This window comes from Eumetopias jubatus, unplaced genomic scaffold (genome assembly GCF_037043125.1).
Source record: "Eumetopias jubatus isolate StellerSeaLion01/CBP00866 unplaced genomic scaffold, mEumJub1_p1.0 scaffold_15, whole genome shotgun sequence".
Lineage (NCBI taxonomy): Eukaryota > Metazoa > Chordata > Mammalia > Carnivora > Otariidae > Eumetopias > Eumetopias jubatus.
In genome coordinates this window covers 83,687,071-83,699,265 of record NW_028274821.1, presented here as the reverse complement: position 1 = coordinate 83,699,265, position 12,195 = coordinate 83,687,071, and the positions used below count along the sequence as shown (strand labels likewise).

At 44.1% G+C, this 12,195-nt stretch overlaps 1 protein-coding gene across 5 annotated transcripts in view; it reads left to right on the top strand.

The window, feature by feature from the left end:
* The window catches only part of DENND1A (DENN domain containing 1A), a 496,855-nt gene that overhangs the window by 436,256 nt on the left and 48,404 nt on the right, over positions 1-12,195 (top strand). For all 5 annotated transcript variants that reach the window (XM_028107675.2, XM_028107673.2, XM_088019125.1 and 2 more), the window contains 3 exons: positions 184-255; positions 1,492-1,548; positions 9,691-9,822. In XM_028107675.2, coding sequence (XP_027963476.2) covers positions 184-255; positions 1,492-1,548; positions 9,691-9,822 — 261 coding nt within the window. The remainder of the gene's footprint in view (positions 1-183; positions 256-1,491; positions 1,549-9,690; positions 9,823-12,195) is intronic.

Genomic DNA, 12,195 nt, shown 5'->3' with positions numbered 1-12,195 from the left:
CACCCATTGCGATCCTGCCACGGCCATAACTAATTGCCCGGGACCGGTTACCATCTAGGCCTGTTCCCCTAATTAAATTACACACTCTTGGAATGTTGCTTAACTTGTTTAAAGAGGAGAGGTTTTTGTTGGTGTTGGCCCACTCTGTCTTGAGTCCCTATTGCTAATTGATTTCTATTATAGAAAGGAAGCGGAGCAATTCTGAACACTGTAAAAACGAAAGCGAACCCGGCTATGAAGACTGTCTATAAATTTGTGAGTACTGGTCTTGGTCTCAGGATCCGAACAGATCTGTCCCTCGGCATGATGAAACTCTTCAACCTAGCTGGCTCTATACTGCAGAGAGGATTCAGGGGCTGCTGTGCTGTTTCCTAAAGCTTCCACGGCTCTTAGAATTACTTAGTGTTGATTATTTGGTGACCAGGTCAGTGATGTTTTTCATGTTAAACTGTTTCTGCTCACAGTTGCTGCAGTCAAGACGTGGGAAGCCACGGGTTTTAGCTTTTAATAAAATGTAGACCAGGTGGCTAAAATGCTGGCTGATCTGCGCTTGTGTCCCTGAGAGCCAGAGGCGTGGTCAACCGGGCGTTCTGGTAAAACCTTTCCTACGGGGACCCCATTATCATGTCAGAATGAAGCAGCTCCTTTGCTGGTTACTGAAAAGTGTTCATGGTGGGACACGCTCCCTAACTGTCGTCCCAAATTCTTCATCATCTCTTTCGCCACTACCCTATAGGACTTGCATTGTTTGTGAGACTCATGCCCACAGCAGAGAGAAAATAGGAGAACACGGCCGCTCCCAATCCGATGTTCCATCTCTTACAAGCCTCAAGTATTTTTTTTTTCCTCATGGTTTCTCTTGCTTGCTAATTTGACTGTGAGCCACTTGGGTGGTTTTGTTTTATTTCCATTTTTAATTTTGTTAGTCCTTTCTGTGCTTAAGTTGTAGTTATTTTAACCGGGCGGGTGGCTGCCAACAGAACCACACAGGTCTAAAATGACGGAAAATAAAACCCAGGGTGTGTGGCGAAATGAGATTTAAGAAACGACACCAGGGGAACCCAGCAAAGTGTCTGCTCAGGCCAGTCAGCCCCGGCAGAAAATTGGTCCCGAGGCCCTGCCCCGGTGAAATGTAACAGATATTCAGATTTTTGCAGCCTCAAAAACTGCTGTTCCGTCTGCACTTACTGGTGGCTGTCCCCAGGCTGCTGAGATAAATAATTACAGAAAGCAGAAGAAGGCCTTCCGAAGCGGGGAGAGGGAAAAAAAAAAACAACCCAGGGCCATCAAAATGCAGAAAATAAAATCTCTGTCACCTCTTTAAGGGATTTTTTTAACCTATTAACATTGTATTTGTTTTCGACTTGATGATCCCATTTTTCCTTTTTTTTTCTAGTAATCAGAGAAGGTGATTCACGACGGATTGAAATCAAGCATAGTCCCTGCTGGAAACAGAGAGGGAATCTTAACTTAAATTAATTTTTCATGCAGGCAAAAGATCATGCAAAAATGGGAATAAAAGAGGTGAAAAACCGCTTGAAGCAAAAGGTACTTGAAGTTCTTATTCAAAATGTATAAGCACCGTGTATGAAATGCGTGGCCACAAAAAAGTATGATGTGATCAATAGAGGGCTGTTTGATACAGTGTTGTTAGCACACTTCAAAATGCATTACCAGCTGTCCGGGAGTTTTCACACTGTTATAAATATTCACAGACAAAAAACTGTCTTCAAATAACATTAAGACTGGCTTAAACCCACAAAGGCAAGCAAGTTCAGAGTTACCACTATCATTCTGCCCCTTGCCCACCCCACTGGGCCTGGGGTTCACGGGGCTCTTAGAAATTGGCTCAGCCTCCCCCTCTGGGCACCTCCCCTTCCCACAGCTGACCTCTGTCCCGGGGCGGCTGGTAACCAAAATCAAGAAGCATCTCCAGGGAAATGACCTCCGGGGTTCGGGCATGCACGTGGCCACCACGCAGATACAGGGCACACAAAGGGTGGGTTTCAGGAGGATGCCGCGGGCTCTCCTCACAGTGCTGGCCTAACCAAGAGGAGCCCAGCAGTTCCTGTTTGAGACTCTTGGGCAACAGGGCTCTGATTTGTCTTCCTGGACCGTCAGTAAAATGGTACGAAATCCTACAGGCTCCATGCTGGCCAAGAGTCCCCTGCCTGATTCTCTAGCCTCGCACAGGGAGGTTAATACATCAGAGGGCATTTTTACGTGATGACGAACGTCATCATTATCAGTTACCACTCTTCGATAACCACTTACTGAGGATGGTCCAGGCTGGGAGCTTTCACATTTAAGCCTTAGAACAATGCTGAGGGAGGGTATGATTCCCATTTCATGTGTAGAGAGCCTAGACTATGATTCGGAGGTGAAGGAATTTGCCCAAGGTCACACTGTTGGAGCCTACGGAGCGTGGATCGGGTTCCGGACCCATCCATTTCCAGTGTCCATGCCCTTACCACGACAGCGTTTCGTGCTGCCCTCCTGAGACAAGTGTTTGCTTTCCAAAACACGTTTGGGAGCATTTACTTCATTATCCCACACCCCCAAAATGTGCAACTCTAACAAGGGCCTTTGCCTGTCTCGGCAGTTTTTTTTAAAATTTGAAAGCAGTTTTAATTTTATGAAGTCAGAAAGGATCTCTAATTAACTTGAAATGGTCCAAGGAATTGATTCCTTTCTTTTAATTGCAAAATAATTTGTTATGACTGAGCATTTAAATTCCTAGTTTCAGCTGAGAGTGAATTTCTAACAGCTGAGATTCAAGTCCCGAAATAAAAATCCTGCCTGTACGTCCAGGTGGACCCTAACTGTGGTCTGTTGTGCCCTGCCAGAGGCTGAGAGGTGGAATTCTTTCCTTGGATGTTAAGTCCGATCCATACTTTTTTATCTCCTATCCCAGTCACATGGAACTGAGTTGGATAAAATACAGAATGGCAGGGAGGGGGTATTTCTCTCACCAAATTTTCCCTCCTTGATGACCTGATCATAGGCTCAGCTGGTATTAGAATACTCCTTGAAGCAAGTAAAGAAAGGGGTCCCTCCTCAGGCCGAGGACAGATGCTCCTCATTGGTCGGATCTGCTCTCTGCAGGCCGTCGCCTCCCTCCCGGTACGTGGAAGCCTTGGGCCTGACGAAAATCCCCTTTTTCTGATACGTAACATTTCTGCAAATAACTAGTTAAGCCCCAGTTTTTTGCTGTTGTGGTTCAAAGGTTACTTAAACAATCTAGATCACCCTCCTTCCACACCACCTCCCCTTCCTTTCCTTGATAGTATCTAAAGCGGGTTTTCTTCCCCCCTCCCCTTCTCCTCTTCCCCCTGCCAGTCTTTTCAAGAACAGCTTCAGGAGATAATGTTCTATAGAAAGTGTCAGTACATTTCAGGTGACACAAATGGTGAAGGCATTTTATAGAAATGTGGCTTGTCACCATCGGACTGTTGACAGATCTATTAGTGCACCTTTTTCAATTTTCACTTTTCCCCCCTTCGGTCTTACAGATTTCTATAGACTTGATATTTTGCAGTTGTTCTTGGAAGAGCTATTTTGTAATTGAAACTCTAGCATTGTTCAGTGCAGGCAGGACTTGGCTCTCCTGTTCCCTTTCTTGAGCTAATTTAGGATTTGGCTCCATCTGACCTCTCTCACTGCAGTAGAAAATATTTCCTTGGCTTTTTTGTTCCCCTCTCCTCTGCCCCCTCCCCTTCACATGGCAACATATCTGTGTGGCTCCCCAGATGTGTCTAATGCAGACATCTCAAGTTTGGTTTCTGCTATGAAATTGAGGCAGTTCCCAACAAAGATCCAATTTTCAAATGTACTGGGCTGCCACCTGGCCTCCTCTAACTCTGCATAGTGATGGTGACCTCGCAGATATAATCAAGAACCCAGTCTTGCCCTCTGCGCTCTCGCCTTGGGTTTGAATTGCAAATAGAAAATGTGGGGCCGACCTGCGGAGAGGTCACCATGGTGCGTGGAGGGTCCATCTCTAATATGACTGAGCAGGGCCCCTTTTCCATCCCTTGTTCATTTGTGCTGCAGATTTTCAAAGCATCTGAAAGAGGAGCTTTCAGGTATCTGTGTGACCATTGGCAAATAATTGTTAATAGTTACTATAGTGTGGCTTTATTCCATACCTGCTCTGCTTCAGCCCAACAACAAAAAAAGAAGGATGGATGACATATTTCTCTAGATAAATGCAGCAAGGTGGTCAAGTTCTTTAGCTTGGCCTCCTTTGAAGTCTGAGTTGCTCAAAATTAGGAAGAAGAAACGGCCAAGATGCTACCCAGCTGCTGCTCTCTAAAGGAAGGATGTGGTGCTCTCCTCCAGAGCGTCTCCCCGTCGGACCTGGCGTGCAGGAGAATGCCGCATGGCTGGGCTCCTGACTGTCAGCACACCACATTCTCTGGCCACACAGTGCGAGGCTGGCATCAGCGAGCCCTGTTTGAAAGACGATGGGCACACACGTGCTCCTTCTCACCTGCAGGGAACATTAAGATACTCACATAAGGATGTCATTTTTTTGTCCATTGGGAAACCCCTGAAAAACGATCTTTTTTTTCTTCAGTATCAGAATGATTGAATCAGATGGGCCCATTTCACAGCCCTTTTGAAAGTTTCTAAATCTTTGATCCTGGGAAGATAAATTGAGCTTGTCGATGTAAGAGTTTGTGACGGAGAGGAGCAAATTCACAGTTAGGTCAGCGAAGCCTTGAGTCTCTGGCCAAACGTTTCTGAGTGTATTGAAGGGAGTAAGCGTGTGTGGGCCAGGGAGACCTAGGTAGACTCTCGTAGAACAGACATTTTCACACCTTATCACACAACTGTCAGCTCCCTGTCTCCAGCACATTAAAATACGCTGCAGCCTCAATCACAGAAATTCCAACTTTGGATATTGTTTTGATATCAATATTCATAGTTTAATTTGCATTCGCTGTGGTGTGAAGTAGACTGCAAGAGAAGGGCGCTGCACGAGTCTGAAAATGGAGACCAGCAATCTCAGTCAGAGATGTGAAGGGCTCTGCCTCACGCCCACCGGGGCCTTTGAACCCCTGACGCCGCGGTCTGGTATTTGGGCTTCTGAGGTAGATCAGCTAGGTTTAGTGCTGCTTGGTTGTGTAGGATATTAACTGTGTGACCTTGAGTAAGTTAGTAGACCTCTCTGAACCTGGTTTTTTTCCTCATGTAACTAGGAAAACGATCGACTTTTACTGGATTGTTGTAAGGATTAGAAGAGGTGATGGCTTTCAGCAGCAACACCTAGGAGCCACTCATGAAATGGAAATTTCCATCCTGTTCATTTCCTCATATCCCACATCCAGAGCAGCCGATCTCTCCAGACGCCCACGTGTACACCCCCTGAGAGCATGGCTGGCATGCTCTCCCTCCCTTTTGGTCATCCGCACGGCCACCAGCAATTTTTCTAGGACGCAGCACTGACTGTGAGGAGGCACTCTCTTGATTAAAACCTTCCAGACCTTTCAGACTGTCCTCCACCTCAGCCAGGGGGCTTCTTGGAATGTCCCAGCTGCTGAGCCACTTGCCCTTCCTTAACCAGGTGGTGCTGTCTACATACCCCCGGCCAGGAAGGTTCTACCTGCATCTCTGCCTCATGAAGTCATATCCCCAGCTCCTTCCAGGTCCAGCCCCCTCCCCAGCTCCTACCCAAGGCCACTCAGCCCCCTTCCTCCCCTGGGTTTCTGCCTCCTGACTTCTCAGAGGTACTCTGTCCAGTGACGTACTGCGTGCTGTCCCTGCCTCCTCCACAGACAGGTGGAGGGTAGACCCCAGTCGTGATTTTTGATTCCAGCAAACTCTTAGGAAAAGTGATGGGAACTGAATTATTTTCTGACTCCTTTACTTTACCAAGAGATGGGAACAGGTTGGGCCCCAGGGCTCCTGGTAAGAGATTTGTCACTCTGTGGTGGCCTCTGATCCGCAGCTCTGTCTAGTGCCTTCCTCCTATGTGACCCTTCAGGAAGGAACAGATTTACCCCTCCTGTCAGCTTCTTGGTTTTGCATTTTCAAAAATGACATTTCGACAGTCTTTTTTTTTTTTCCTGTTTACAAACAAAAAACATGTTTATTGGAGACAATTCAACAAATCAGACAAGCAAAAAGAAAATGATCTGGTTTTTATAACCTGCATTTTCACTTACTGTATTCTGAGTATTTCCCAGGCCACTAAAGGTTTCTTCTGCCTGTCATTGTTTTAAGTGGCTACAGAAAATTTTATCTGATGGGCGTATATACATTAATCAGTCCCTTTCTTGGATACTTAGCTCCAGTTTTTTTTTTCTAGGCCAGGTATTCTCATAGGTAAAACATTGCAGGAATTCTTAATTATTTCATTAGGATAAATTTCTAGGAATGTAATTAATGGGCCGGAGGGCATGCACCTCTCTTAGGGTTTTGATATAAATTGCCAATTTGTATTCCCTCCAGAAGGGTATGAGAGTGCCTATTTTCCCAAACCCTTTGCTGGCAGCTCCTCAGCTCATTCTGAGACCACAGTTTCTTTAATCACAGGATCTCTACTGTGTCTGAGATCTCTGCTAGTAGATACAGTAGAAGATGTGAGTTGGCTCTATTTCTTTCTTGACTAGGGCTCCTCCCACTCTGCTGTCTCTGGGAGGAAGCAGTTGTCCTTCCCCAGCTGTAGGAAATAGTGAAGAAGTGAATAAATTGGCAGGGCGAGCCACGGGACTTTGTAAGAAGTCTTTTGCACTTTGGGATCTTCTAACTGAAGAAAATTAATGTGCAGCACTGTTTTTTGATGCACAAGCACATTTGTATATTGGACACATTTGCCTTCCAAATGTTCAACTCCGTTTACAAAGATTGATCGGAGAGCGTGTACTATATATTCAAGGCTCTGAGGCAGAGAACCCAAACCCCAAGCAATTGACATTCTTTAGGGATAAGAAGTAAGTGCAAAGAGAGCAGAAGGGGTGGTAGTAGAGGGTCAATGTAACAGAAGGGGGAGATCACACCTCCTCACTCAGAATACCTTCACGTACGCTGCTGTCATGGGTCGATACTAGTATAAACGCCAGAAATCACAGAGCTCTTGGTTCCTCCACTTTCTAGCTGTGTGGCTTTGGGTGAGTTGCCCCCTTTGAGCCTTGTTTCCTCACCTATAAAAGAGCGATAATCCTGTTTACCTTGTGGTTGCTGTGGAAACTAAGTGTGATCGTGAAGGTCAAGGGTCTGCAAAAGTGCCTACCAGTAGTAGATGCTCAGCACAGCCAAGGGAAGCTCTTTTTAGACGGTGCTTTTTCCATTTTGCAGGGGATACGAGCTATCAGTTCAGTTTGCATAGGACTGTAACGTTTTCCAAGCTCCCTCATGTTTCATCTCCTTTAATTCATTCTCCCTGTAGCTTTGAAGTTCACCAAGCAGGTGGTGGTCTCCCCATTGTAAAAATAAAAAATAGGTACAAGACAGTGTTTACTTACGAGCTTAAACTAAGACACCTTTCCCAAAACCACCACACACGTTTTTTAAAATAGCTATCATCTTATAGTTTTTATTACTATCAATATTTTCTCACCATGTAACCTTACTGCGCCATTTCTTTATATTTTTTCCAGCCTGTCACTCACACACACATGCAATATTTTTCATGAACTAAAAATTGATTCTTTTTCTTTTCTTTCTTTCTTTTACTTTTTTTTTTTTTTTTTTTAACACTGTTTGGCTTTACTCAACCTTTGTGTCTGTCTTCTCAGTAACCCCACCTGGATCCGGAGTGACCCTTTTGCCCTTTGTTACTTTCTGGCGCAGATGGAGCCCCTCCCCTTCTTTGTTCCACTTGACCTGAGCACCTTAGGGCAGCCCCTTTTCTAAAAGAGCCATTTCTAATTGGCTATCGGCAGCCTCTCATCATGCAGGCTACGACTTGGGGGCCACTTACTGCAGTCCCTCCCTGTGAAATCAAGAGGCCATCACCTCCCTGTGTTGTTACCAAGCAGGGCTAGAGGCTGCAGCTGGGTGTGTGGGGTTGAATGTAGCAAGATCCCTACAGTTTATTATAATAAAGTTTATACCTTTATTAGTAGGTATTCCCTTATTACTAAGTGCTGTACGTAGTACATTATTGAATCATAATGTTCTAGACACACTTATATCGCTTTATTTTCTTTACTCCTCACAGCTACCATATCCCCATTTTATAGACAAGGAGACAGAGATTCACAAATGTTCCATGTGTTTCTTCCTTAATGCATTATTATCCAATAAGGGACCACTTTCCTCTATTTGCCACCATTCTCTTTATGTGGCTAAGTTAAAAGCAACCCGTTGTCAAGTCTTTTGTGGGCAGAATTTAATGAGTACCAAAGGTGTGTTTCTTGTTGACCAAAATAGGACTTGTTTTGCAATGAAAAGAATTGGAATTTTTCTTTATTATTTCATTCTGACTGGGAGTATTTTTACTTGGTTAAAAAAAATAATTATTTAAATGTTTTTCATTTGTACGTTTATTCTCTGCCTTGCTCCAATGAAGGTCTAAGCAACTTTCACAACTTGAGTAAAACGTGTGGTCCATACAGCACAAGTGGGCACCATCCCTATCTCAAAGAACCAAAGGAAGCATTACCTGCCTTTTGCACATTGGAGTTTTTTTTTTTCTTCATATTTTGACTTCATTCAAAAGCTCAAATTAAATGTAAATTTCTGAATTTCAATATATTACTTGGGTTCCCTAAATGTTCTCCAAGTCATAAACTCTGAACTCAGACTTGGGTTTCCTCATTCTCTGCCAGAAAAACTAGGTAAGGCTAGGAAAGGGGGCGGGGGGGGGCACAAACACCTCGTTTTCACAGACAGTAATGTCATCATTAAGCAAACGTGGAGACAGTGTCCACACTCACAAATAACAAACTATGCAAATTAAAACAACAATGAGGTCTAATTTTGCACCTCTTAAATTAGCAATACATTTTTAAAATGATAAGGCTAACAAGTACCATGAAACTGATAACTCATCCATTGTCAGTGGTTGGTGTAAATTGGGGAGCAATTTGGTAGAATGAATAAAAAGGCTTAAGGTGTTCATATCTTTTGACCTAGTAATTTCATTCCTAGGGATTTCTATAAAAGAAATAATCCAAAAGAAAGAAAAACTGCAATGTTTATCACTATGGTATTTAGGAAGTAAAAAAAGAAGAAATAAGGAATAATCTAAATGCCCAATAGTAGTAGAGTGGTTTATTAAATTATTATATATCCACTCAATGAAATATTATGCATCTAATAAAATTATCATTAAAATGACTATAGCACCATGGAGATGCTTATAGTGGGAAAAAATAGAATGTAAAATTATGCATGAGCTGTGATTGCAAGTAATTTTTAAATGCATGTGGACAAAGTGAATATGTAAAAATGGAAATAGCTGTGGAAGATAGTAGGACAAAAAGATTCCCCCCACCCCGCTATTATGAATTATTATGTTGTCTTTGTAATTTAATCTGTATGATTTTGGTTTCTCCTGTCCTTAAAAGTCAAAGAGCCAAGTTACCCTTCTGCTTCCTCCATCTCCAGCAGGAGGAGAGGCTCTGAACATCCCAGAGGGAGTGTTCCGTGGCAGGACCTGAGCTGTGGGGTGGGAAGGGGCACCTGCTCGCGGCACGTAGCGTGACCCCAACACCAATCCCAACTGGCTTCTCCCCGCAGGACATCACCGAGAATGGCTGTGCCCCCACCATGGAAGAGCAGCTGCCAAAGACTGTGCCGTCCCCACTGGTGGAGGCCAAGGACCCGAAGCTCCGAGAAGACCGGAGGCCAATCACAGTCCACTTCGGACAGGTATGTACCCTGGCCCCTGGACTGGTCTTGTTTTGTTTTTATTTTTTTTTTTTAGCAGAAGCTAGAGCACTGCGGCAGACAGGCTTTTCGTTTCCGGTCTCTTTGGCAAAACCACTCCACGGAGCTTTGCACATCTTTGAATGTTTGTTTGGTACAAATGTGGTTTGAAGGGGAATTTTTCAAAAATTTTGAGGAGCCAGCATGGCTCGGGTCATAAACGAGCTCAGCTCTTGAATGAAGTCATTAAATGCGGCTGCCGCCTCCCCCACTCCAAGGCACTCCGTTGAAGGCGCCTCCGTTAGCTAAGCATCTCATTAGAACACTTAGCATCCCAGGCCCTTCTTTGCACCTTCAAATAAAAGGCAACAAGCGAAGTCTTAAAAAAAAATCAATTAGGAGTTCTTTATTAATGTACTTCCTGAAAATCAATATCGGGAGTCGTGCTTCTCAGAGTAAACACCCGCGCTACTATTCCAGAGCTCTGATTCTTTCACCAACTATTTTTGATGACCCGAGCATTTGAAAAATTGTCTATTCGTTTGATTTTTTCCCCCTTCAGTAAAACGTCATATTCCATATAGAAACTGAATTTTTAAATCTATTTCCAAGCAGTGCTTGTATTTTTAGCTGAAAAAGATTGTACACTCTCCCCTATTTCTTTTGAATTGACTGTCTTGATGAGCAAAAGTCGTAATTATTTGGTTTGTGAAAAATGGCTCTCAGCAAGATGTGACTGTGACAACAATTTGCAAAGTTACTTATTTTTAAATCACTTGATTCTTGAGCCATTTATTAGATGGAGCATCATCTTTATGATTTTATCTTAAATACGATTGCTTTTTCATCACATAAAGGATCTAGAGACATTTTAAATGCCCTGTTTTTAACAGACATTTATCAAGTGCCTACTGTGTACCGGCATTGAGCTCTTTAGAAATGAAGTGAATTAATGAAATGGTTGCTCTGGGTTATCATGGTAAGGGGTGAGTTTGTTGATGTAAGAATCTTCCTCTGTAATCAGTATTTTCAGATCATACAATCCTACATCTTAAACCTGGGGAGGTTCGTCCCTTTTTCGGATTTTACACTTAAAAAAGGACGTTATAAAAATTGAAATGTAGTGCGAGAAAGGAGCATTCTCGGGGCAGGGCTCACTTGGTTAATGCTTCTCTTCCGCTGGTGGTGTGTTTCCACCCCTGAAGAGCTGAGTCCTCTGGGGCTCAGGCCCTGTTGGAGAAATCTGCACCCCAGTTTCCTGGCGGAGTTTGCTGAAAGCACAGCCTCCGTTGTAACCAGCATGGCATTCCAGAGCCAGCTTCCTGCTTTCCTTTGTCCTCATTCCTGCACACACTAACCTTCCCATGAAAAGAGCCCCTCGCTGGAGTTTGAAGCCCATTACAGAGAAAGAGGGGGCGGGGGAGAGGGATTTCATGGTGTTAAACATTCCATTTTCGAAACACAAAAAAGGAGGCCCTATTTGAAATGGAGAAAAACCTTCTTTCCATTTCAGCAAGAAGTAGAGATGCTTTAATGTCATTCCCAGCTAAATGCAGAGTAAGAGTGTGTGTGTGTGCGCGGGTGGGGGGATAAACAATTAAAAAAGCCACCCCAAACTCTGTTGAAATAAGAGCTGTCTGTGCCTTCACAGGTCTGTAAACTGGAGAGGATGAAAGTGGCTTTTTCTCCCCGTTTGTCACTTCCCTCACGTGGCTGCCAGCATTATGCAAGTGTACAGGAAGGCAGGATTTTTTTTTTTAATGCATGCATGCGGATTAAGGTCAAGCCCCAAGTATCAGCCATGCAGCGGGCTCTCCCTTACAGCTGCAACCGCAGAGCCTACCCACAGCCGCGAGATGCCTTAATTGAGACGTGCTGTCAAAGTGACAAACACATTTGCATACAGTCTACACTCTATTTATTTTCTCTGGAAAGGTCTACAGTCTGCTGTTGGTTGAACATTCTTAATCAGTTTGCTGTAAGTGAACTGCCAGCTAGCTCACTTGTGCTGGGCCGCTTCTTCATTAGGTGACAGATTAGCTGCAGGGGGGATGGGCCAGGGAAACCGCAGACCCCTTTCTTTTAACTCTTTCCGGCTTCGCCCCCGTGCTACGTTGTCCTTTGGTGCTTTTCCCTGGCGCCTGCCCTGTCTGATGGGCCCATGACCAGAACCAGCAGTGTTTCTAGAGCACCTACTACTGGCAAGGATGAGTTTTAGGGACTTTCTATTCTCCTCAAAGAACAGTCTTTTGAGTTCCATTTCAAAAAATTTTTGCCACACCCTCCTACCATCTGTGCTATTCTTTTCCTTGCTGTTTTTCTTTAAATAGACTCAGACCTGACATCCGTACCAGCTTTAGCCTCATCTTAAGTAAT